At 44.6% G+C, this 27,671-nt stretch overlaps 1 protein-coding gene across 5 annotated transcripts in view; it reads right to left on the bottom strand.

Moving 5' to 3' along the window:
* LOC137383332 (trinucleotide repeat-containing gene 6A protein-like) overlaps window positions 1–27,671 on the bottom strand; it is a 193,173-nt gene that overhangs the window by 4,626 nt on the left and 160,876 nt on the right. For all 5 annotated transcript variants that reach the window (XM_068056022.1, XM_068056025.1, XM_068056024.1 and 2 more), the window contains 5 exons: window positions 22,244–22,384; window positions 16,847–16,954; window positions 16,103–16,321; window positions 13,108–13,178; window positions 11,988–12,127 (listed from right to left, as the gene is read on the bottom strand). In XM_068056022.1, the coding sequence (XP_067912123.1) occupies window positions 11,988–12,127; window positions 13,108–13,178; window positions 16,103–16,321; window positions 16,847–16,954; window positions 22,244–22,384 (679 nt within the window). The remainder of the gene's footprint in view (window positions 1–11,987; window positions 12,128–13,107; window positions 13,179–16,102; window positions 16,322–16,846; window positions 16,955–22,243; window positions 22,385–27,671) is intronic.

Here is a 27,671-nt window from a genome sequence, read left to right as displayed (position 1 = left end):
ATGAATTTTAAGAAATTGTTTGATAAAGTACCGCAGGCTATTCTAGACCTGGTAATGTGCAATGAGAAAGGATTAATTAATGACCTCATTCATAGTAAAGGAGCCTATAGGTAGCAGTGATCATGATATGATTGGATTTCGCATTCAATTTGAGGGAGACACCAGTGGGTCTAAGACGAGCGTTTTAAACTTAAATAAAGACAATTACAAGGGTATGACGACAGAGTGAACTGGGAAATTAGGTTAAAGGGTAAGTCAGTAGAGATGCAATGGCAGACATTTAAGGAGATATTTCATAACACTCAAAGATGCATTCCAGTGAGAAAGACAGAGTCTAGGTGAAGGATGCACCACCCATCGCTAACTATGGAAGTTAGAGTATTAAATTAAAAGAAAAAAAGCACAATTCTGCGAAGATTAATGGTAGGTCAAAAGATTGGACAAAATTTAAAAACCATCAAGGAATGACTAAAGATAGTAAGGAGGGAGAAATATAAAAACAGATAGTAAGAGTTTCTACAAGTATTTAAAAAGCAAAAGAGCAACTAAAGTGAGCGTTGATCCTCTAAAATGTGCGCCTGGGGAATTAGTAATGGGAAATAAAGAAATGGCAGAAGCATTGAACAGATATTTTGTGCCTGTCTTTACTGTATGGGGAGGCGGTAGCGTGGTGGTATTGCCAGTGGACTAGTAACCCAGAGACTCAGGGTATTGCTCTGGGGCCATCCCACCACGGCAAAAGGTGGAATTTGAATTCAAATAATAAATCTGGAATTAAAAGCTAGTCTAATGATGGCCATGAAACTATTGTCGATTGGTGCAAAAACCCCATCTGGTTCATTAATGTCCTTTAGGGAAAGAAATCTGATGTCCTTATCTGGTCTGGCCTACATGTGACTCCAAACCCACAGCAATGTGGTTGACTCTTCCATGCCCTCTGAAATGGCCTAGCAAGCCACTCAGTTGTATCTAATCGCTACAAAGTAGATAAGGAATGAAACCGGATGGACCACTCAGCATCAACCTAGACACTGGAAATGACAAACGACAAACCCAGCCCTCTCGACCCTTACTAACATCTGGGGGCTTGTGCCAAAATTGGAAGAGCTGTCCCACAGACTAGTCAAGCAACAGCCTGACATAGCCATACTCATGGAATCATACCTTACAATGTCCCTGACATCACCATCCCTGGGTATGTACTGTCCCATCAGCACAGAGGTGGCGGCACAGTGGTATACAGTCGGGATGGAGTTGCCTCAACATTGACTCTGGACCCCATGAAGTCTCATGGCATCAGTTCAAACATGGGCTAGGAAGCCTCCTACTGATTACCACCTGCTGCTCCCCTCGGCTGATGAATTGGTGCTTCGCCATGTTGAACACCAACTGGAAGAAGCACTAAGGATAGCAAGGGCACAGAATGTATGCTGGATAGGGAACTTCAATGTCCATCACCAAGAGTGGCTCGGTGGCACCACTACTGACCAAACCCTAAAGGACATAGCTGCTAGACTGGGCCTGCAGCAGAGGGTGAGAGAACCAAGAGGGAAAAACCTTGACCTCATCTTCACCAATTTACCTGTCACAGATTCATCTGTCCATGACAATATTGGTAGGAGTGACCACCGCACAGTCCTTGTGGAGACAAAGTCCTGTCTTCACATTGAGGATACCCACCATCGTGTTGTGTGGCACGACCATCATGCTAAATGGGAGAGATTTCGAACAGATCTAGCAACTCAAAACTGGGCACCCATGAGGCACTGTGGGCCATCAGCAGCAACAGAGTTATATTCAACCACAATCTGTAACTTCATAGCATCCCTCATTACCATCAAGCTGAGGGACCAACACTGGTTCAATGACGAGTGCAGGAGTGCATGCCAGGAGCAGCATCAGGTATACCCAAAAATGAGGTTTCAGCCTGGTGAAGCTACAACACAGGACTACTTACATGCCAAACAGCAGAAGCTGCATCTGACAGACAGGGCTAAGCGATCCCATAACCAACAGATCAGATCTAAGCTCTGCAGTCTTGCCACATCTAGTCGTGAATGGTGGTGGACAATTAAACAACTAACAGGAGGCAGCTCCACAAATATCCCCATCCTCAACGATGGGATAGCCCAGCACATCAGTGCAGAACACAAGGCTGAAGTATTTGCATCCATCTTCATCCAGAAGTGCCAAGTGGATGATGCATCTCAGCCTCCTCCTGTGGTCCACAGCATCACAGATGCCAGTCTTCAGCCAAACCGATTCACTCCACGTGATATCAAGAAATAGCTGGATACTGCAAAGGCTACGGGCCCCGACAACATTCCGACAATAGTACTGAAGACCTGTGCTCCAGAACTAGCTACGCCCCTAGCCAAGCTGTTCCAGTACAGCTACAACACAGGCATCTGGCCGGCAATGTGGAAAATTTCCCAAGATTGGCCTGTACACAAAAAGCAGGACAAATCCAACCCGGCCAATTACCGCCTTATCAGTTGACTCTTGATCATCAACAAAATAATGGAAGGGGTCGTCAACAGTGCTATCAAGTGGTACTTACTCAGCAATAACCTGCTCAGTGACGCTTAGTTTGGATTCCACCAGGGCCACTCAGCTTATGACCTCATTACAGCCTTGGTCCAAGCATTGACAAAAGAGCTGAACTCCAGAGTTGAGATAGCGACTACGCTTGACATCAAGACTGCATTCGACCGAGTATGGTATCAAGGAGCCCTAGCAGAACTGGAGTCAATGGGAATCAGGGGGGAAACTCTCCACTGGTTGGATTCATACCTAGCACAAAGGAAGATGGTTGTGGTTGCTGGAGGTCAATCATCTTAGTCCCAGGTCATCACTGCAGGAGTTCCTCATGGTAGTGTCCTAGGCCCAATCATCTTCAGCTGCTTCATCAATGATCTTGCCTCCATCATAAGGTCAGAAGTGGGGACATTCGCTGACGATTGCTCAATGTTCAGCACCATTCGCAACTCCTTAGATAATGAAGCAGCCCGTGTCCAGAGGCAGCAAGATTTGCACAACATCCAGGCTTGGGCTGATAAGTGGCAAGTAACATTCTCGCCATACAAGGGCCAGGCAATGACCATCTCAAATAAAAGAGAACCTAACCATCTCCCCTTAATGTTCAACGGCACTACAATCACTGAATCCCCCACTATCATCCTGGGGGTTACCACTGACCAGAAACTGAACTGACTAGCCACAAATACTGTGGCTACAAAAGCAGGTCAAAGGCTGGGGATTCTGCAACGAGTAACTCACCCCCTGACTCCCCAAAGCCTGTTCATCTACAAGGCACAAGTCAGGAGTGTGATGGAATACTCCCCACTTTCCTGGATGAGTGCAGCTCCAACAACACTCAAGAAGCTCGACACCATCCAGGACAAAGCAGCCCACTTGATTGGCACCCCATCTACCACCTTCAACATTCACTCCCTTCACCACCGACACACAGTGGCAGGCAGCAGAGTGCACGATCTACAAGATGCAGCAACTCAGCAAGACTTCTTCGACAGCACCTTCTAGACCTGCAATCTCTAACAGCTAGAAGGACAAGGACAGCAAATGCATGGGAACACCACCACCTGCAAGTGCCCCTCCAAGCTGCACACCATCCTGACTTGGAACTGTGCCACCATTCCTTCACTGTCGCTGGGCCAAAATCCTGGAACTCCCTTCCTAACAGCACTGTGGGCATACCAACCCCACATGGACTGCAGCGGTTCAAGAAGGAAGCTCACCACCGCCTTCTCAAGGGCAATTAGGGATGGGCAATAAATGCTGGCCCCAGCCAGCGACACCCACATCCCATGAGCAAACATTAAAAAAAACTGAAAGACACAAATAAGATCCCAGAAATACAGGTACATCAAGAGGTGAAAGGGAGGAATGAACTTAAAACACCAGGGAAAGGGTACTGAGAAAACTATTAGAACTAAAGACTGACAAGTGTCCAGGACCTGATGGACTTCATTCTAGGGTCTTAAAAGAAGTGGTTGGAGAGGTAGTAGATGCATTGGATGCAATTTTTCAAAATTCCCTAAATTCTGGAAAGGTCCCAGCAGATTGGATAATAGTGAAAGTAACTCCTCTATTCAAGAAAGGAGGGAGACAGAAAACAGGAAACTACAGGCCAGCTAGCTGAACATCTGTCATAGGGAAACTGCTAGAATATATTAAGGTGTTAATAGCAGGGCATTGAGAAACCCTTAATGCAATCAGGCAGAGTCAAAATCGTTTTCTGAAAGGGAAATCATGTTTGACTAATTTATTAGAGCTCTTGAAGTAACATGGATAAAGGGGAACCTATAGACGTGGTGTACTTAAGATTTCCAAAAGGTATTTGATAAACTGCCACAAAATAAGAGCTCGTGGTGTAGGGGGTAACTAACATATTAGCATGGATAGAGGTTTGTTTAGCTAACAGGAAGCAGAGAGTAGGGATAAATGGGTCATTTTCAGGTTGGCAAGCTGTTACTAGTGGAGTGCCACAGGGATCAGTGCTGAAGCAACTATTTACAATCTATATGAAGGACTTGGATGAAGGGACCGAATGTATAGTTGCTAAATTTGCTGATGACACAAAGATAGGTAGGAGAGTAAGTTGTGAAGAGAACATAAGGGGTCTGCAAAGGAATCATCATCATCTTCTTAGGCCTCCTTGTCTCGAGAAACAATGGGCAAGCGCCTGGAGGTGGTCAGTGGTTTGTGAAGCAACGCCTGGAGTGGCTATAAAGGCCAATTCTAGAGTGACAGGCTTTTGCACAAGTGCTGCAGAAAAAATTGGTTGGTTGTTGGGGCTGTTACACAGTTGGCTCTCTCCTTGCGCTTCTGTCTTTTTTCCTGCCAACTGCTAAGTCTCTTCGACTCGCCACACTTTAGCCCCGCCTTTATGGCTGCCCGCCAGCTCTGGCGATCACTGGCAACTGACTCCCCCGACTTGTGATCAATGTCACAGGACTTCATGTCACGTTTGCAGACGTCTTTAAAGCGGAGACATGGACAGCCGGTGGGTCTGATACCAGTGACGAGCTCGCTGCACAATGTGTCCTTGGGGATCCTGCCATCTTTCATGCAGCCCACATGGCCAAGCCATCTCAAGCGCCGCTGGCTCAGTAGGATGTATATGCTGGGGATGTTGGCCGCCTCAAGGACTTCTGTGTTGGAGATACGGTCCTGCCACCTGATGCCAAGGATTCTCTGGAGGCAGCGAAGATGGAATGAATTGAGACATTGCTCCTGGCTGACATACGTTGTCTAGGCCTCGCTGCCGTAGAGCAAGGGACTGCGGACACAGGCTTGATACACTCGGACTTTTGTGTTCCGTGTCAGTGCGCCATTTTCTCACACTCTCTTGGCCAGTCTGGACATAGCAGTGGAAGCCTTTCCCATGCGCTTGTTGATTTCTGCATTGAGAGACAGTTGAGCCTAGGTAGGTGAACTCTTGAATCACTTACAGAGCGTGGTCGCCGATATTGATGGATGGAGCATTTCTGACGTCCTGTCCCATGATGTTCGTTTTCTTGAGGCTGATGGTTAGGCCAAATTCGTTGCAGGCAGCCGCAATCCTGTCGATGAGTCTCTGCAGACACTCTTCAGCAAAAGATGTTAATGCAGCATCGTCAGCAAAGAGGAGTTCCCTGATCAGGACTTTCCGTACTTTGGTCTTCGCTCTTAGATGGGCAAGGTTGAACAACCTGCCACCTGATCTCGTGTGGAGGAAAATTCCTTCTTCAGAAGACTTGAATGCATGTGAGAGCAGCAGGGAGAAGATCCCAAACAGTGTAGGTGCAAGAACACAGCCCTGTTTCACGCCACTCAGGATAGGAAAGGGGTCTGATGAGGCGCCGCTATGCTGAATTGTGCCTTTCATAGTCTCATGGAATGAGGTGATGATACTTAGTAGCTTTGGTGGACATCCGATCTTTTCTAGTAGTCTGAAGAGACCACGTCTGCTGACGAGATCAAAGACTTTGGTGAGATCAATGAAAGCAATGTAGAGGGGCATCTGTTGTTCGCGGCATTTCTCTTGTAGCTGGCGAAGGGAAAACAGCATGTCAATGGTGGATCTCTCTGCTCAAAAGCCACACTGTGCCTCAGGGTAGACACGCTCAGTCAGCTTCTGGACCCTGTTTAAAGCGACTCGAGCAAAGACTTTCCCCACTATGCTGAGCAGGGAGATTCCACGGTAGTTGTCGCAGTCACCGCGGTCACCCTTGTTCTTATAGAGGGTGATGATATTGGCATCGCACATGTCCTGTGGTACTGCTCCCTCGTCCCAGCACAGGCAAAGCAATTCAAAGAGTGCTGAAAGTATAGCAGGCTTGGCACTCTTGATTATTTCAGGGGTAATGCCGTTCTTCCCAGGGGCTTTTCCACTGGCTAGAGAATCAATGGCATCACTGAGTTCTGATTTTGTTGGCTGTACGTCCAGCTCATCCATGACTGGCAGAGACTGGGCTGCATTGAGGGCGATCTCAGTGACATTTTCCCTGGAGTACAGTTCTAGGTAGTGCTCCACCCAGCGGTCCATTTGCTTGCGTTGGTCAGTGATTGTGTCCCCTGATTTAGATTTGAGGAGGGGCGATCTTCTTGATGGTTGGCCCAAAAGCTCTCTTAATGCCATTATACATTCCTCTGATGTTTCCAGTGTCAGAGGCCAGCTGAATATGACTGCATAGGTGTTACCAGTAGTCATCTGTGCAGCGCCTGGCTGTTCTTTGTGCAGCGCTTCTGGCTGCTTTAAGTGCTACGGATGTTAACTCGCTGGGGGCTTTCTTGTAGTTCAACAGTGCAATGCACTTAGCGGCTATGACAGGTTCCAGCTCTTCAAAGTGAGATTGAAACCAGTCTGCATTCTGCTTCACACGTTTGCCATAGGGGGTCATAGCTGAGTCACAGATGGCGTCTCTGATGTGGGCCCACTTGGTCTCTGCATCCCCTGTAGGTGTGTTTTGAAGGACTTTTTCAAGTGAATTTAGAAACTTATGTAACAGCTGTGGATAAGAAATTCTGCTCGTGTTGATGCACGGGCAGCCCTTCTGCTTGGAGTGATGCAGCTTCTTTGGTTTGAGTCTAACCTTGCTGCACACCAGGGAGTGGTCGGTGTTGAATATAGACAGGTTAAATGAGTGAGTAAAAATTTGGTAGATGGAATTTAATGTGGGAAAATGTGAACTTGTCCACTTTGGCAGAATGAATAGAAAAGCAGTACATTATTTAAATGGAGAGAGACTGCAGAACTCTGCGGTACAGAAGGATCTGGGTGTCCTGGTACATGAATCACAAAAAGTTAATATACAACCACAACAAGTGATTAGGCAAATGGAATGTTGCCCTTTATTGCAAGGGGAATGGAACATAAAAGTCGGGAAGTTTTGCTACAGCTGTACAGGGTATTGGTGAGACCACATCTGGAGTACTGTGTACAGTTTTAGTCTCCTTAAAGGATATAATTGAATTAGAAGCAGTTCAGAGAAGATTCACAGAGATTAAGGCCAGGTTGGGCCTATATCCATTGGAGTTCAGAAGAATGAGTGGTAATCTAATTGAAACATGCAAGATCCTAAGGGGGCTTGACAGGGTGGATGCTGAGAGGATGTTTCCCCTTCTGGGAGAGACTAGAATTTGGGGGACACAGGTTAAAAATAAGGGGTCTCCCATTTAAGACAGATGAGGAAAAATTTTTTCTCAGTCTGTGCAATTCTCTTCTCCAGAGTGCCGTGGAGGCAAGGTCATTGAATACTTTTAAGGCAGAGTTAGATAGATTCTTGATTGACTCCCTTGTCAAAGGGTATAGGGGTTGACGGAAAAATAGAGTTGAGGCCACAATCAGCCATGATCTTATCAAATGGCAGAGCAGGCTCGAGGGGCCGAATGGACTACTCCTGTTCCTAGATCGTATGCTCACATAAAAGGCTGATTAATAAAGTTGAGGCTCATGGAATAGCAGGGTCAGTGTCCAATTAGATAAAAAAAATGACAAGGACAGAAAACAGCAAGTCGTGGTAAATGGTTGTTTTTCAAACTGGAGGATGGTAGACAGTGGTGTTCCAGAAGGATTAGTGCTGGAACTACTGCTTTCTTTTTGCTATATATAAATAATTTGGATCTTGGAATACAGAGTAGAATTTCAAAATTCGCCGATGATGCCACACTTGGAGGAGTGACGAACAGTGAGGATGACCACCTGCAACAGGACATAGATAGGCTAGCAGAATGGATAGACAAGTGGCAGATGAAATTTAATACAGACAAGTCTGGGTTGATGCATTTTGGCAAAAGGGATCAGGTGAGGCAATATAGACTTAATGACGCAATTCTAAAGAGTGTGCTGGAACATAGGGACCTGGGGGTGCATGTGCAATCAATCTTTGAAGGTGGAAGGACATATTGAGGGTGGTTAGCAAAGCATGTGGGATCTTGGGCTTCATAAATAGAGGCATAAAATACAAAAACAGGGAATTTATGCTGAACCTTTATGAAGCTCTGGTTAGGCCCCAACTAGAGTACTGCACCCAGTTCTGGTCACCACACTTTAGGGAGGACAGTCCTTGAGAGCGTGCAGAGGAATGGTTCCAGGGATGGGGAATTCTAAGTTACAGTGTTAGGTTGGAAAAGCTGGGGTTGTTCTTTCCAGAGCAAAGGAGATTTAATAGAGGTGTACAAGATTATGACTTAGATAAGGAAAACCTATTCCCATTAACTGATGGTACAAGGCCTAGGGGACACAGATTGAAGCTTTTGGGCAAGAGATGCAGGAGGAATGTGAGGAAGAACTTTTCTTTTTTAATGCAGCAAGTGGTAATGGCCTGGAATCTGCTGCCCACAAGGGTGGTGGAAGCTGAGACAATGATTTCAAAAGGAAATTGGATTGGCACTTGAAGGAAATAAACTTGCAGGGCTACAGGAATTGAGCAGGCGAATGCAACTGACTGGGTTGCTCTGGGGAGAACCAGATAGATGCGATGGGCTGAATGGCTCCTTCTATGCCCTAAATGACTGACTCTAATTTCCTGAAAAGCAGTGTTACATTTGCTAACTTCCAATCTGCTGGGACTGTTCTAGAATCTAGGGAATTTTGGAAAACCATAACCAGTGCATCCACTATCTCTGCAGCTACCACATTTCAAACCCTAGAATGTAAGGCTTTTTTAGTTCCTTTATTTTCTATAATACTTTTTTTTTTACTGCTTTTTTCCTTTAATTACTTTAAGTTCCTCATTCTTATTAGCCCCTTGATAACCCTCTGTTTCTGTTTGTATATTGTTGGCTAGGTTACTCTCAATTTGTTTTTTTACCTTTGTATCAATCTTTTGGTGCCCTTTGCTGGTTTCTAAAGTTCCCAAACCTGAGGCTTCTGATTATTCTTAGCAATATTAAAAGTCTCTTATTTTAATCCAATACTATCCTTAACTTCCCTAGTAAGCCACGGATGGATCTTTCTCACTGAGTGTTTTTTTAAATGCAACATATTTTTATTAAACATTTTGAATTGTTCCTTTTCATGTTTCCCCATGGTTATTTACCGCTATACCTTTTAGGTTATTTACCCAATCAACCGTAGCTAGCTCTCCACTCATACCTATATCATTGGCCTTGTTTTGGACTCTAGTATGTCGCTCTCAAACTTAATATGGAATTCATTCGTATTCTAGTCACTTTTTTCCCCCAGAGGATCTTTTACTATGAGATTACTAATTAACGCTGCCTCAGAACGAATACTGGATCTAAATTGTTTTATCCCTTGTTGGTTCCACAATGTATTATTTTAGTAAACTGTCACAGAAGTGTTCCACTTTACCATGGTTGCACAGGTTTATTTACCTCTGCCAGCTGAAAAGGAAGAAGGTAATCTAGAATTGTACTACACAGAATGCAAGATACAACTGGTCCATGCCAGTGGTTAAACTTCTCGTGAGCCTCCTCCAACTCCATCAACATTTCCTTCTCCCTCACATACTTAACTAAGTAAAAATTTACACGTGGAGGCATGGCTGAGGTACTAAATGGGTACTTCTGTACTCATCTGTCTTTGCCAACGAAGATGATGCTGCCCATATAGTGAAAGAGGAGGTAGTAGAGACACTAAATGGGCTAAAAATTGATAAAGAGTTGGTAAGTCACCAGGATTGGATCAGATGCATCAGAGAACACTGAGGGAAGTAAGGGTGGGAACAGCGGAGGCACTGGCCGTAATCTTCCAATTCTCCTTAGATATAGGGATGGTGCCAGAGGATTGTAGAATTGAAAATGTACACACTCGTTCAAAAAAGGACGTAAGCAACTAGAGGTCAGTCAGCTTAACCTCAGTGATGGGAATGCTTTTAGAAACAATAATTCGGGAAAAAATTTACAGTCACTTGGACAAATATGGATTAATTAAGGAAATCCAGCACAGATTTGTTGAGGGCGAACTGTGCTTAACTAACTTGCTTGAGTTTTTTTGATGAGGTAGCAGAGAGGGTTGATGTGGTGTTAATGAACTTCCAAAGGCATTTTGATAAACAGCCACATAACAGGGTTATCAGCAAAGTTGAAGCCCATGGAATAAAAAAAAAGGACTGTAACAGCATGGATAGGAAATTGGCTGAGTGACAGGAAACAGAGAGTCGTTGTGAAAGGTTGTTTTTCTGATTGGAATAAGGTATATAGTGGAGTTCCCCAGGGGTTGGTGCTAGGATCCCTGCTTTTCTTGAAATATATATTAATGATCTAGACTTGGGTGTACAGGACACAATTTCAAAATTTGCAGGTCACACAAAACTTGCCAGTATTGTGAACTGTGAGGAGCTTAGTGATAAACTTCAAAAGGCCAGACAGGCTGGTGGAATGGGCGGGCAAGTGGGAGATGAAATTTAATTCAGAGAAGCGTGAGGTGATTCATTTGGTAGGAAGGACGACAAGAGGCAATATAAAATAAAGGGTACAATTCTAAAGGGAATGCAGGAACAGAGGGACTGGGTATATATGCACAAATCATTGGAGGTGGCAGGGCAGGTTGAGAAAGTGGTTAATATAGCCTACAGGATCTTGGGCTTTATAGTGGGCAGCATAGTGTACAAAAGCAAGGAAGTTATGATAAACTGTATAAAACACTGGTTTGGCCTCAACTAGAGTATTGTATCCAGTTCTGGGCACCACAATTCAGGAAGGGTGTGAAGGCATGATAGAGGGTGCAGAAAAGATTCATGAGAATGGTTCCAGGGTTGAGGAACTTCAGTTACACTGATAGATTGGAGAAGCTTGGGCTGCTGTCCTTGTAGAAAGGAATATTAAAGGGAGATCTGATAGAGGTGCTCAAAATCATGTGGGATCCAGACAGAGTAGATAGAGAGAAACTGTTCCCGTTGATGGAAGGATCGAGAACCAGAGGACACCTATTTAAGTTGATTGGGGGGGGCGGGGGGTGGGGGGAAGCAACGGTGACATAAGGAAAAACTTTTTTATGCAGCAAGTGGTTAGGAGCTGGAATGCACTGCCTGAATGTAGTGGAGGCAGATTCAATTAAGGCCTTAAAAAGAGAATTGGATAATTATATAAAGAGAAAAAATTTGCAGGACAAAGGGGAAAAGGCAGGAGATTGGGACAAGGTGACTTGCTCTTGTAGAGAGTCAGCACAGACATGATGGGCCGAATTGCCTCCTTCTGTACTGTAACCATTCTATGATAATTCTCTGACCCATAAGGTAAATTTTTGAGACAGGAAAGCACTAAACATTAGGGAGCACAGTTTACAAACAGACTTGTGGTGTTGGGGAAGGGACTGGTTGTGGGGCCCCCTAGTGTTAAAGTAAAAACTCCCAAGACTTTCTGCCACTTCATTCTCTCAAATCCACAGCTTGGTTAAGTCAAGGATCAAACTTTTCATTGCATGAGACAATCCACTCACTTTTTCCACCCCTTCCCCCTCTGGGAAATGTAACCAGGTTCCACCTCAAGCTTGCTAATCAAACTCAGGTCCAACTTACATGTGCAGAGATTTCTGTGCCTTGGCTGCCTCTTCTTTCGAGCTGTAACAGACCAAAGCGTTTCCATGGGGCAGGTTAAGGTGGAATGTTATTAGTGGGCCGTGCTGCATGCACAGTGTACGCAAAGTGGAGCCATCAATCTGAAGGTTAAAGACACAGCAAGAGTCCAGTCAGCAAGATTAATACAGGTCTGTAGTATTTATATAGTGCCTTTAACATAGTAAAATGTCCCAAGGTGCATCACAGGAGCGGCTAACAAAATTTGACACTGAGCAATAAAGGACTTATTAGGGCAGGTGGCCAAACAGCTCAGTCAGAGGTAGGCTTTAAGGAGCAGCTCATAGGAGAGGGGTATATGGAGGGAATTCCAGAGTTTAGAATCTAAGCAGTTGAAGGTATAACCGTCAATGGTAATGTGAAGGAATTGGAGACGTGAAGTTAGACTAAGAGTCCATATCTAGACTGCACACTAACTGGCTGATGTGAGAGACTGAGAAACAGTGCTGAAGAGAAGCTCCCAATGTATAAAATACTGGGAGTTATTGGACAATTACACTGAACTGGATCACTGAGAGGGGAGAAACATAAAACTGCACTAGGTCTGTATCACATTCTCAGTACACTGATAGGGCTTGCAGACAATCAAGTGAACTACACAATGTGATACTGAGTCACACAGTTTCCATTGAATGTAAAGTTAGCTGTGGCAGAATGGGCTGGAGGGGAAGCAATCTAATCAACCAGGGTTCCAGTTTTCCAGTGACCCAGAAAATGTCTGTGTGTAGGTGAGACTGGACTGCAGACTCTACATGCCTACAATCACACATGGTGAAGGCCATTTGAAGGCAGCAGCAGAGGACTTTGGAGGAGGTGGAAAATTAGTGACGTTTGCACAGATTCATTTGCCCATAAATTAAATGACGAAGTTTACAATAAGTAAACAACCTTGACTCTACCCCAGCTGCAGTCAGGCCAGCTGTCACTTTCCCTTTCTTAATGGTGACAGACTCAGGGATCCTGAGTAGACAGTCCCTGCTTAGCTTCTGAGTCAAGATTCAATTAACTATGGTGGAAAGGAGACAGGAGGGGTGCACAGCTTGAAAAAGATGCATTCGCTTACCTGAGGCGTGAGGTTCTTGAGAACAAGCCAATTGGTTATTCTCCCTGAGCTGATGTCACCCCAGCTTGGACCTGCAGTAGATCAAACAAAAGGATGTAACTAACAAAGGTAAATCACGCCCGACCATCTGCCCCGTCACTCTCACTAATGTCTCAAATCAGAAGGTTCCCACTCTTCAAACGAGCCAATATAGCAGAGCTCCATCCTGCTTGAAATCAACAACTGATGCAGTAGAGCAGTCCCGGGGCCCTGACCCGCTACACACTACAATGGATACAAGTCTGACAGCAAGCTCTCAGCACCGACTAAACAACCTGCAATCCAAGCCCCAACATAATGCAATAACCATTTAAAACCATACCTGCAGAGAAAAGTGAAATTAAAAGTTATTTTTCAATGATTGTGAAACACCTATTTGTTTATAGACTACAGAGGACAAGGGGGAAGGAAATAAAAGAATTTTAACTACAGGGGAGAAGTATCAGCACCAAGTTTAAAAAGGCTTCACTCCAGCATTATTATTGAGTGTGCACTAAAACAGGCCTTGGAGCTTTCCCCAGTGGCTCAGGTGAGTAAAGGCACCATTTGCTGTGGTACTGAGCAACAGGGAACAAGGAGGACCCAGATCCCACCATTTCCCCACCCCCAACAACCAATCGGTCATTTCCACTGGTTTGGTGGTAGAAGCACGAAAGCTAGTTTCAGCTGCCATTTATAGAGAAAGGAAAGGATATGGAAGTCAGATTGCCACCATCCAATTGAATCTTCCAGCCAGATAGCTAACACCTGGTAAGTGGGCGAGGTCAGGCTTGGGCTCAACTGTGGCTCCCCATGCTCCATTAGCCTGCTGGCACAGACCTGGCAACTGTCCGAGGCTGAACCAGAGAGTATGCAGTTGGTGTCAGAGTTGACCCGAGATGAGCTTCCATCACTAAGACTGCCTATTTCCACCTTCGTAAAGTCGCCTAATTCCATCCCTGCCACAGCTCATCTGCTGCTGAAGCCCTCATCCATGCCTTTGTCCAATCTAGACTTGTCTCCTCCAATGCACTCCTGGCCTGACGTCCACATTCTTCCATCCTTAAAACCTGAGGTCATCCAAAAATCTGCTGCCTGTGCGCTAACCTACAACATGCCCCGTTCACTCATCACCCCTCTGCTCTCTGAGCTACACTGGCTCCTGGTTAAGCAACACCTCTAGTTCAAAACACTGACCTGGTTTTCAAATCCGTCCACGGCTTCACCCCTCCCTAAATGATTTCCTCTGAGATACCTGCACTGCTCCAATTTTATCCTCTTAAGTATTCCTGTGTTTAATTGCTCCACCTCTGGCAGCTGTGCCTGTCGCTGCCAGGACCCAAAGTTCTGTAATTTTCTCTCTAAATCATTCCGCCTCTCTAACCTCCTTTAAGATGCTCCTTAAAACCTCTCTCTTTGACCAAGTTTTTGGTCATCTGCCCTAGTATCTCCTTACGTCACATTTGTTTGATACCGCTCCTGTGAAGCGCCTTGGGACATGCACTTAGAGGAACAGAGGAATCTTGGTTTGCATGTCCACAGATTCCTGAAGATAGCAGGACAGGTAGCCAAAGCATAGAATGTAAAAGCAAGAAGATTAAGCTTGAGCTGTATAAAACACAAATAAAAACAGAAAATGCTGGAAATACTCAGCAGGTCTGGAGCATCTGTAAAGAGAGAGCTAATGTTTCAAGTCGATGACCTTTCATCAGAACTCAGTTAACTCGTCTCCACAGATGTCGTCAGACCTGCTGAGAAATTCCAGCATTTTCTGTTCTTATTTCAGATTTCCAGCATCCATAGTATTTTGCTGTTGTGTAAACACTGCAGGTTGGGCGTCCAAAATCCAGCACCCTCAGGACTAAGACCGTGCCGGATTTTGGACAATAAAATCAGGCAGTCTATCCTAGGCCAAATTCAATGAATAAGAGATACATGACTGGGGTACAAAGCTCTAAATGTGCATCCACCCAAACTTCAAAAGCATTCACTCCTTCACTGCTTCTATTTCCCATGTCAATGTTTTGTTACCCCTCTTGGTCAGATTGCCAATTAGTGCAATCTTAAACGTTCCTGAATTGATTTTCACATTGGGCGTTGCATGATTCTGAACAGACTTTAATTCTGTCCATATTTGCTAATTAAAACCCAGCTCCTGATGGCGAACGATATCAATATTTTCAAAAATGTTCGGATTTCAGACAACCAGATTTTGAACTTCCAACCTGTAGTTAGGCCACAGTTAAAGTACCATGTACAGTTCTGGTCATCGCATTACAAGAAGTATGTGACTGAACTAAAGAGGATAGAGGTTTACGAGGATGTTGCCAGGAATAGAGATTTTAGTTGTGAGGAAAGATTGGACAAGCTGGGGTTGATTTCATTGGAACAGAGGGAGGCTGATCAGCATTTTAATTGGTGTATTAAATTATGAGGGGCTTAGATAGAATTGCTAGTGAAGACCTATTTACCTTGGCAGACAGATCCATAACTGGGGGCACAGATTTAAATAATTGGCAGAAGGATTAGAAGGGAGTTGATGTACAAGAGCTAGAAAATGGGATCAGGGTAGATAGCTCTTTTTCAGCATGATGGGGCAAATGGCTTCCTTCTGTGCTGTAAATTTTTTGATTCTATGTTTTATGATGTTAAAAGACGCCACAGAAATACATGTTGTTGAAGTTCACATGAGGCACCCAATAGCTGCTGGTACCTGTGGGTTCATATCCAGCATTACAGGAAGGAGCACAAAAAAAAGTGAGTGGGTGAGAAAGAGTAAGGAAGAGAAAAAAAAGATAAAAGAAACCAATGCACAATTGTTTTTTAAACAATCACTTCAGAAACTTACTTTGTCAATACTATAATGAGACGTGCAGTAACAAAGCTCTCAACCATCTGGTTTGCTTTGAACTGCTGCCAATCCTTAATCTCACTTACTGCAGTAAGAGGGAAAAGCCGCAACCCACCCGCCTCTTACCAGGGTTGTATCTGGACTCGGAAGTCCCCCATCCTCCACCCACACGCAGCGAGTTATTTCCCCACGAGGACGAAGGCTTCTGATTGGTCAGCCCTGGTGGTGGGCGGGACGGAGCGGTAGTGTTTTTGGGTGGCAGGGGGACTTTCCACAGCTCATGAGCCAGGGAAGCATTGGTAACCGGACCAGGAGACCAAGTAGATTTGGGGTCACCGATTCTGGCTGCGAATTGAAAGCACAAATAGGTCAGCATTCAATCATTAAATACTTGCCACACACAGACTTGCTGCAGCTTCATACAGCATTACGAGTTTACAAATCCTCAGCTTTTAAATTTAGAGTTCACAACCAACTTCCTTAATATGTGCCAAACGACTTGCTTTGTGAGGGATGGGTGCAGGTTGTAGTCTGGCTGTGATCAGTCCCAGTAGGGAGAGAGGAAGCAACATGCCTGGACAGTCCCTTGCCACCTCCTGGTAGATGGTTACTGGGCAGCATTAGTGACCTAGTGATAGTGTGCACCCACTCCCAGACCAGAGGCCAGGCTAACAAGCAATAAAACAGAGGAGGAGAAAATGGAGGTAAATTTATCCAAATCCTCCCATTAAAAAATGTTAAAGAAATGCCTCAGTTACAGTGACATCTGCAAACCCACACAGGCTGCAGGTGAAATGTAATGCAAATAGGCTTTGCATACTGACATGATTGTGTCATGGTTAGTGCCAGGCTTCGTATGAAGATTCCTACCTGGAGTGCTTTGTGCTGTACTGCTGAGGGAACTATTGTAGCTGGAGGCACCAACAAGGGACCAGGCACTAGTTGAAGGCAGCGTGGTGTTCATAGATGAGGATGACCCTGTTGAACATACATAAGGTGGTGCATCAATGACTTATTGGGAGCTGCGCACACAAATTAATTAAACACAGGAAATACATTAAAAAAACAGAAAAAATACATAAGCAAAACTGTTCCTTCTGGCTGTTAAATGATGAGGTAGGTGAGTGCAGTAAAATCTAAAAATTGAGATTTTTAAACACAAAACACACAATTTTTCCCAAAGCATCAGTGCTCTCACCCAGGAACTTTCCCTTCCTCATCAGAGAAGCCAGTCATGCACTGTATGTTTTAAACATTGACCTGTTTCACACTGACTTCACTTTAGGCAATTTCCCCAATGGAACAGATATTCACCTGCTAGAAAATGCTGCTTTAGCGTTGAATAGCCACAGGAAGTCACTTGACAATTACACCCACAGGTTAGGTTGGTAAAGTATCAGCTGTCGCTCAAAGGGTAGCATTCGTACCTCAGAGTCAAAAAGTTGCGGATTGAAGTCCCACTCCAGAGAATTCATCCACACTAAATCTACTGCAGAAGCAGAGCTGCACTTTTGGATGAGCTGTTAAACCGAGGCCCCACATACCCTCTCAAGGTGGACACAAAAGATTTTGCAGCACTATTTGAAGAATGGGGCGTTCTCCTGCTGTCCAAGCCAATATTTATTCCTCAACCAACACCTCTAAAGCAGATTATCTGGTCATATTACAATGTTGCTTGGGGGAAGTTACAGTGCACAAACTGACTGCCACATTACCTACATTACAACAGTGACTACACAAAGTAATTTCATTGGTTATAAAGAGCTTTAGGCCATCTTGAGGTTGTGAAAGATGCTATAAATGCAAGTCTTGAAGTAGCACACAACTGGGTGGTGCAATTGGAGGTTGGGAGGGCAGTGAATGAGTGGTGGGCAATACTGTGAAGGCAAATCATCAGATGCCTCAGACTTGTTTCTTCCTCTAAGGAATTGTCTTGAGAATAAGAAATTATGTTAGTCTCTGGAACACGATTCACTTTCCAGTGAAGAGATGCATGCTTAATATACCTTTAGCTGAACTTTAGGTGCTGTCTCTCTCTCTCCTTTAAATCTGCCATCATCGATCCCTCCTCAAAAACCAACCCTTGACCACAGTGTCCTTGCAAAGTGCCACCCCATCTCCAACCTCCCTTTCCTCTCCAAAGTCCTTAAAAGTGCTGTCACCTCCCATATCTGTGCCCATCTTTCTCGGAACTCCATGTGTGAATCTCTACAATCAAGTTTCCTCCGCTGCCTGAGTACCATAATGGCTCTGATCAAAGTCACAAATGACATCCTACGTGACCGTGACAAAGGTAAACTATCCCCCCTCGTCCTGTCTGCAGCATCTAACATGGTTGACCACAACTCCTCCTCCAAAGCCTCTCTGTTGTTAACCAGCTGAGGGGGACTGCTCTCACCTGGTTCCATTTCTTATCTAATCGCATCCAGAGCATCACTTGCAGTGGCTTCCCTTTCTGCTCCCACACGGTTCCCTCTGGTATCCCCAAAGCATCCATCATTCGCCCCCTCCTATTTCTCATCCACATGCTTCCTCCTGGCAACATCACCCGAAAGTAGAGTGTTAGTTTTCACATGGACACTGATGGCAGAGAATGAGTAAAAGGTTAATCAGGAGAAAGAAATTAGAGTATGAGAGGAAGCAAGAGTTTCTCTGTGTATTTCAAAAGGAAGAGTAAGTAAAGTGAGTGTTGGCCCTCTGGAGAGTGAGAATAGGGAGCTAATCGATAATAAGGAAATGGCAGATGAAATGAACAAGTATTTTGCTTCTGTCTTCACTATAGAGGATACAGTAATAGCTGTAAATCAGGAGGTGGAAGGAAGAGAGGAACTTGAAGTTGCTATCACCAGGGAAACGGTACTGAACAAACTGATGAAGCTGCAGACCGTCAAGTCCCCGGGTCCTGATGGGCCTCATCCTAGGGTCTTAAAAGAGGTGGCTAATGAGATAGCAAATGCATTGGTGCTAATTTTTCAAAATTCGCTATATTCTGGAAAGGTTCCATCAGACTGGAAAGTAGCAAATATAACCCCTCTATTCAAGAAGGGTGGGGAGAGGGGGGCGGGGTAGAGGCAGAAAACAGGTAACTATAGGTCAGTTAGCTTGACGTCTGTTGTGGGGAAGATGTTAGAATCGATCATTAAGAAGACTATAGCTGAGCACTTAGAAAAACTCAAGATAAGTGGGAATAGTCAGCATGGTTTTGTGAAAAGGAAATCATGTTTAACCAATTTATTGTGCTGGCCAGGGGCTGCAAGTAGTACTGAATCTGTTACAAACTGCTGCATAGCTCATGAACTGAAGTAACCTGAGCTCAGACACTGCTGAACAGCTCATGAACTTAAGTAACCTGAGCTCAGACACTGGCCTGTGCTGGTAAAAACCAGTTTGAACTAATTCATTTATGTGAAAGACAAGAGAGAGATCACAGGAATAGAGGCTTATTTGGACACGGAGTGATACCGGGGTCTTTGGGCCTGGGCCAATAAGGAGAAGATACAAATGAGGTGAGCAGGCCTAAACCGACAGGAAAGAGACAGCACAGCTCTAAGAGATAAGAAAGAGAATAAGTATGGAGAATCTCGGGCATAGAGCCAGCGAGAAACTCCGGACACCAACCATCGCGGAAGTGGAAGACCCTGCGTCAGCAACGCGGCGACGACGTAAAAAAGAGAGAGAACGGAACGCCTGACCAGCGTCAGCTCTCCCCTTTTTCGGGTATTATCCTTTGTTTTCTGTGACTAGGTCAGGTAAGGTCAGAGGAACCTAGTGGGTGTGCGCATCGATTCTAGCTAGCTTTGTCATTAACTGTATAACCCAGTTTGAGTTGCATGCTTTTATCTAACCAAGTGTATAAACCTTATTCTTACGTTGTACAACAACGTGAATAAAGTAAATTGATAGTTAAAGAAAGGACTGAGTTTCCTCCTCTTGGTACTAAGCCATTAACCGTAGCTGGTGGATTAGGTGGAGGGTGGCTCTCCTGTAACCCCGATATCCCAAACACCCAGCCTGAGCCTGAATTAAGAGGATTTAGTCCCACGTGACGGCCAGGATCAAGTGGGCGAAGGGAATAAAGGGGCCAAGGGGGAGTTGACTCCGCGCCACGGTTTACAATTGGAGTTCTTTGAAGGAGTAGCGTGCGCTGCGGATAAAGGGAAGCCCGTTGACATACTGTACTTGGATTTCCAGAAGGCATTTGACAAGGTGCAACATAGAAGGTAATTGCGCAAAATAGGAGGTCATGGTGCAGGAGCTAACATATTAGCATGATAGAAGATTGGCTGGCAGAAAACAGAGAGTATGCATAAAGGGGTCCTTTTCTGATTGGCAGGATGTGATGAGTGGAGTCCCGCAGGGGTCTGTGCTGGGGCCTCAATTTTTTACAATTTATATCAATGACTTAGATGAGGGGAGCGATGGCATGGTAGCTCAATTTGCAGATGACACTAAGATATGTAGGAAAGTATGTTGTGAAGAGGACATAAGGAGCTTGCAGACCGATATAGATAGGTTGAGTGGGCAAAAATCTGGCAGATGGAGTATAATGTGGGAAAATGTGAAGTTGTTCACTTTAGTAGGAAGAATAAAAACGCAGGAGCATTACTTAAACGGGGAACAACTGCAGAATTCCAAGGTGCAGTGGGATATCGGTGTTCTAGTGCATGAGTCACAAAAAGTTAGTATGCAGGTACAGCAAGTAATAAAGAAGTCTAATGGAATGCTATCCTTCATTACGAGAGGAATTGAAAATAAAAGTAAGGATGTTATGCTTCAGTTATACAGGACATTGGTGAGATCACATCTCGAATACTGTGTGCAGTTTTTAATCTCCTTATTTAAGGATGGATGTGTATGCATTGGAGGCGGTTCAGAGGAAGTTTACTAGATTGATACCTGGAATGAGCAGGTTGTCTTATGAGGAAAGGTTGGACAGACTGGGCTTGTTTTCACTGGAGTTTAGAAGAGTGAGGGGATACTTGATTGAAGTATATAAGATTCTGAACAGTCTTGAAAGGTGGATATGGAAAGGATGTTTCCTCTTGTGGGGGTGTCCAGAACTAGGGGGCACTATTTTAAAGTTAGGGGACACCCTTTTAGGACAGAGCCGAGGAGAAATTTTCTCTGAGGGTTGTGCGACTTAGGAATTTTCTGCCTCAGAAGGTGGAGAAGGCGGGGTCATGGAATATTTTTAAGGCGGAGGTAGATTGATTCCCTTGCCTAACAAGAATCTAAGATTATTGGGGGTAGATGGGAATGTGGAACTCGAGACAGAAACAGATCACCCATGATCTTATTGAATGGCACAGCAAGCTCGATAGGCCGAATGGCCCACTTCTGCGCCTAATTCGTATGGTATGGACACCCAGCTCTACCACACCATCACCTCTCTTGACTCCTCCACTGTTGAATCATTCTGCTTATCCAGTGTCCAGTACCTGATGGGCAGAAATTTCTTCCAATTAAATATTGGGAAGACCGAAACAATCATTTTCAGTCCCCTCTCCAAACTCCTTCCCCCTCCCTGCCAACAGTCTGAGACTAAACCAGACTGTTAGTAACCTCAGTGTCATATTTGACTCTGAGATAAGCTTCTGATAAAATATCCGCACTAACACTGCATATTCTCACCTCTGTAATATTGCCCGAATTCGCCCGTGCTTCATCTCATCTGCTGCTGAAACCCTCATTCATGCCTTTGTTACCTCTAGACTTGACTACTTCCTGGCTAGCCTTCCAGATTCTATCCTCCGCAAACTTGCGGTCATCCAAAACTCTGCTGCCCATGCTCTTACTTGCACCAAGTCCCATTCACCTATCAGCCCTGTACTTGATCTAGATTGGCTCCTGGTCAAGCAACATCTTTATTTTAAAAATGTCATCTTTGTTTTCAAATCCCCCAATGACCTTGCCCCTCCCTCTCTCTAATGTCCTCCAGCCCCACAACACTCCGAGATATCTGCACTTATCTAATTCTAGCCTCTTCAGCATCCTCAATCTTAATTGCTCGACCATTGGTGCCTAGGCCCCCAAGTTCTGGACTTTCCTCACTACACCCCTCTAGCTCGCTTTTCTCCTTAAGACACTTCTTACAATCTACCTCTTCGACCAAGCTTTTGGTCATCTGACCTAATATCGTATGTGGCCTGGTGGCATAGTTTGTTTGATAATACTCCTGTGAAGCACCTTGGGACTATTTATTACATTAAAGGTGCTATATAAATATAAGTTGTTGTTGAAAGAACACATTTCAAGGATGACACCTACCATTGTTCCTGTCCCTGAGGAGGTCAAGATCCCGGGCAGTAGAGATCGAAAGACTAGTCATCACACTTCCAGGAGTGACGTAAGGGTCAGTTTCAGGGTCAATGTTTTGATAACCTTTCCAAGGCTCACCAGGGCGAAACTCTAGTTGGAAGAATCATCAAACAGTGAAGGTGAGTATTCTAGAGGGTGCCAGATCCTGGGAAAACACTTAGACTCAGGGACTCTGAACAGAGGAACCCACAGATCTGAAACTCAGTGCATAGAGAACACACAACTCACCAGTATCTCAGTGCACTGGTAGTTCACCCAGCCGGTGAATGTTTTTCCCTTATTTATTTTTTAACACTTTAAAGAATAATACTTTAATGCTTGGAAGAAAAGGTCATTTGGTCCATCAATCCCACTGCTTCCACACAGTCCATGTTTAACAGGAAATATGAGCCTGCTCCACCATTTAACTAGATCATGGCTGATATTCTACCTCAATGCCATTTTCCCACACTATCCCCATACTCCTTGATGCCTTTAATTCTGGAAGTCAAACTGAGGAAAATAAACTAGAAACCCACTGGTCAGTTTGCAGCTGAAATAGACAGAATCATGAAGGCACAGAAGGAGGCTGTTCAGCCCATCTAGTCCATGCCAGCTCTCAGTAGAGCAATCCTTTTAGTTCCACTCCCACCCACCCCCCCAATCCCCGTAGCCCTGCAAAGTTAATTTCCCTCAAGTGCCGATCCAATTTCCTTTTGAAATGATTGATCATCTCCGCTTCCACAACGCTTGTAGGCACTGAGTTCCAGCTCACTACCTACCACTTGTTGCGTAAAAAAATCTCTTCCTCACTTTCCCCCTGCATCTCTTGCCCAAAACCTTCAATCTGTGCCCCCAGTCCATGTACCATTAGCTAATAGGAACAGCTTTTCTTTCTCTACCTTATCTAAACAGTCAACTTTGTACTCCATCAGATCTCCCCTCAACCTCCTTTGCCCCAAGGAGAACTCCCGTCTCTCAATGTTACTTTATAGCCAAAATTCCACATCCCTGCAACTGTTCTGGTAATTCTCTTCACCCTCTCAGAATCACTGAATCGTTACATCACAGGAGGCCGCCATTCGGCCCGTCGTGTCTGCGCCAGCTCTCCGAAAGAACAGTTTACCCAGTGCCGCTCCCCAGCTTTCTCGCCGTAGCCCTGCACATTCTTCCTTTTCAGATAACAATTCAATTCCCTCTTAAATGCCTCGATTGAACCTGCCTCCCCCACAATCTCAGGCAGTACATTACAGATCTTAACCACTCGCTGTGTGAAAAAGTTTTTCCTCATGTCGCTATTGCTTCTTTTGGCAATCACCTTAAATCTGTGTCTTCTTGTTCTCGACCCCTCTGCCAAGGGAACAGTTTTTCCCTATCTACCCTGTCCAGACTCATGATTTTGAATACCTCCATCAAATCTCCTCTCAACCTTCTCTTGTCCAAAGACAGTTTCAACTTAGAGTCAGAGTCATTTATGGCACAGAAGGAAGTTCCTCATCCCTGGAATCATTCTCATGAACCTTTTCTGCATTCTCTCCAATACCTTCACATCTTTCCTAAAGCATGGCACCGGAACTGGACACAATACTCCATTTGAGGTCGAACCAGTATTCTATACAAGTTTAACATTTAACTTCCTTGCTTTTGTACTCTATGCCCTGATTAATAAAGCCTTGGATGCTGCATGCTCTATTAACCCCTCTCTCAACTTTTCTTGCCACCTTCAATGATTTATGCACATAAACAGCCAGATCCCTCTGCTCCTTTAGAATTGCACCATTTTATATTGTCTCTCCGCTTTCTTCCTGCTAAAATGAATCACACTTCTCTGCGTTAAATTTCATCTGCTACTTGTCGGCCCATTCCACCACTCTGTCTACGTCCTTTTGAAGTTCTACACTATCATGCTTGCAGTTCACTGTGTTTTCAAGTTTTGTATCATATGCAAATTTTGAAATTGTGCCCTGTACACCAAAGTCCAGGTCATCAATATACACCAGGAACAGCAAGGGTCCCAACACCTGACCCTTGAGGAACTCCACGACAAACCTTCCTCCAGTCCGAAAAACATCCATAACCACTACTGTTTCCTGTCACTCAGCCAATTTTGTACCCATGTATCTTACCGTCCCTTTTCTTACTTCACTCATAAATCTGTGCGGCACTTTATCAAATGCTTTTTGGAAGTCCATGTACACCACATCAACAGCACTGCCCTGATCAACCTCCTCTGGTACCTCATTAAAAAAACTCCATCCAAGTTAGTTGAACACAATTTGCCCATCACAATCCATGCTGGTTATCCCTAATTAACCCGCATTTGCTCAAGTGACTATTAATTTTGCCCTGAATTATTGTTTCTAGAAGCCTCCGCATCACTGTGGTTAAACTGACTGGCCTGTAGTTGCTGGGCTTTATCTTTACACCCTTGTTCAAAAAAGGGTGTAAACATTTTAAGTTCTCCAGGCCTCTGGCACCACCCCTGAATCGAAGTAGGATTGGAAGATTATGGCCAGTGCCTCCGCAATTTGCACTTTCACTTCCCTCAGTATCCTTGGATGCATCTCATCCGGTCCTGATGCCTTATCAAAAGTACAGCTAGCCTATACAATATCTCATCAATTTTAAACCCTTCCAAGTGTCTGAATTACCCCTTCTTTCACCATGACCTGCACAGCATCTTCCTTGAAAGACAAAGTATTCATTTAATACCTCAGCCATGACCCTTGCCTCCATGTATAAAACCTCTTTTTGGCCCCTAAACAGCCCCACTCATCCTTTCACCAGCCTTTTACTATTAAGATGCACAAAGACGACTTTTGGATTCCCTTTTATATTAGCTGCCAGTCTCTCTTCATACTTCCTCTTGGCTTTTCTTATTTGCTTTTTCACTTCTCCTCAACCTTCTAAACTCCACCTGGTTCTCAGTTGTGCTATCCACTTGGCATGTCATAACCACACCCTTTTTTCTTCATCTTAATCTCTAATTCTTTCAAGGACCTTCACATCCTTCCTAAAGTGTGGTGACCAAAACTGGTCACAATACTCTAGTTGTGGCCTAACCAGAGCTTCATTAAGGTTCAGCCTAAGGTCACTGCTTTTGTACTCAACATATGAAGCCCAAGATTCCATATGCTTTGCAAATTACTCTCCCAATATGTCCTGCCACCTTCTAAGATCTATACACAAGCCGCCCCAGGTCCCTCTGTCCCTGTATACTCTTCAGAACTGTGCCAGTTAGTACATGTTGCACCTACCTATCCCTTCTGCCAAAATGCATCACCTCACACTTGTTTATTAAATTCCATCTGCCACTAGTCTGCCTATTCTGCTAGCCTATCTATGACCTGTTGTAGTTGATTGGTATCCTCACTGTCTGCCACACCTGTAAGTTTTACTCTGTATTCCAATATCCAAATTATTTATAAATATAAAAAAAGGTCTGGTCCTTATCACAAACTTGGGGAAAACCACTGCCTACCATCCACCAGTCTCAAAAGCAACCATTTACCATGACTCGTGTTTTCTGTCCTTAAGCCAATTATCCAAGCTGACACTGAGACCTTTCGCTGCTCAACTGTAACCAAATGGATTCCATCCTTGCCCCCTCAAAGACATCCTCTCTTTCCAACATGACAATGTCTTCCCTAATCAGTACTGCCAATCCATCTCCCTTTCTTCCTTCCCTATCTTTTCTGAACACTTTGCATCCGTGAATATTAAGCATCCAGTCCTCACTATTTTTAAGCCATGTTTATATTATTGCCACACAGCTATTTGTGGTTGTAGCTCACCAACTTCATTCACCACACTTGATGTGTTTACATACATGCATTCGAAATCTGTCTTTGTATTCTTCGTAGTCCTTCTCATCTGCTCCTATCTAATATTGTACTTCCTTCTCTAGTACTACCTAACACTCCCAATCCTTTATGCACCTTATTCCTCTTTTCTACTTCTATACCCATCAACCACAAGAGTGAACCTCCCATAAAGACACTGGTCCCAACCATGTTGAGGTGCAACCTGTTCTTTTTGAATAGGTGCCTCCTGCCCTAGAACTGGCCCCAATGCCCCAAGAATCTGAATCCCTCCCTCTTGTGCCATGCCTCAAGCTACGCATTGATCCTCCTCTATTTTCATATTTCTACTCACTGGCATGTGGCACAGGGAGTAATGAGAGATTTCTACCTTTGAGGTTCTACTTTTTAAACTTCCTCCCTAGCTCCTGAAAGTTAGACTGTAGGACCTCAATACCTGCCCTCTCTGTTAAATTGGTACTAACTTGCACCACAACTTCTGGCTCACTCCCTTTCCCCTACAGAATATTCTGCACCCTCTCTGATGTCCTTTACCCAGGCACCAGGGAGGCAACACACCATGCAGCTCTCAGGATGATGGTTACAGCAATGCCTGCTTGTCCTCCTAACTATGGAATTTTTTTTTTTAAAAACACTTTGCTGTTCTTTTTACCATCCCCCCGCCCCTGCCCACTGGTGCCGTGGTATGGACAACATTCCTTCAAGGTGTCATCACATCCCACAGTCTCCAATGCGGAGTACCAGTTTGAGAGTGGCACATGCTGAAAATCACTGCACTTGCTACCTCTTCCAACTCTTTTGGACGGCCATCCATCCTGAGCCCCCTCTGCCTGTGGGGTGGCTGCCTCCTGGAATGTATGGCCCAGGAAACTGTCAGCCTCCCTGATGCTCCGCAGTGACTCCAGCTGCCCCTCAAACACAAAAGCCATGAGACTGAGTGCAAGTAGCTGGATAAACTTTATACACAAGTGGCTACCAAGACACATGCCGTATCTTGACATTCCCTCATGGCGCAGGAATTGCAAGCAACAGGTCTCAGTTTCCCATTCATCTTAATGTTAACGTTAAGTTAAATACTAAATGCAAAATTCAACTAAACTTTAGAGAGAGATCAAACTTTAAGACCCCCTCACTCACCAAATTCCCTGAGTTTAGTACTCTGTGGAAGCAGTACTCCGTAGAACTGGTCTGTGCTGCAGATTAACATTTCAAGTAGAACCTTTCATTAGAAACCAGAATTGGCAAATACAATGGGCCAACTGGCCCTGTCCTGTATTGTAAACCTCTATAGTGATATTACACCTTTTGTTGTGCGACAGGTCATACATTTAGAGTATCTGTGATGTTAAGAGCCTCCATGCAATTGGCTGGACTTCCAAGCAGTTCTGTGCATCAATGAGAGTAGAATTTTGCACTGCTGCATGTGGTTTTATCAATGTGGCAAGTATAACGAGCAACCAAATGCTAGCAACAACACTGGCCAACACCAATCTAACCACTGCCCCTCCCCTTCTTGCATAGATGCACCAAAACCACAGTGTGTTCTGTTCCACTGATTCACCTAGAGACCTCTGTCA

The sequence above is a fragment of the Heterodontus francisci genome, chromosome 24 (genome assembly GCF_036365525.1).
Source record: "Heterodontus francisci isolate sHetFra1 chromosome 24, sHetFra1.hap1, whole genome shotgun sequence".
NCBI lineage: Eukaryota > Metazoa > Chordata > Chondrichthyes > Heterodontiformes > Heterodontidae > Heterodontus > Heterodontus francisci.
This window is presented reverse-complemented; position numbering and strand designations above follow the sequence as displayed.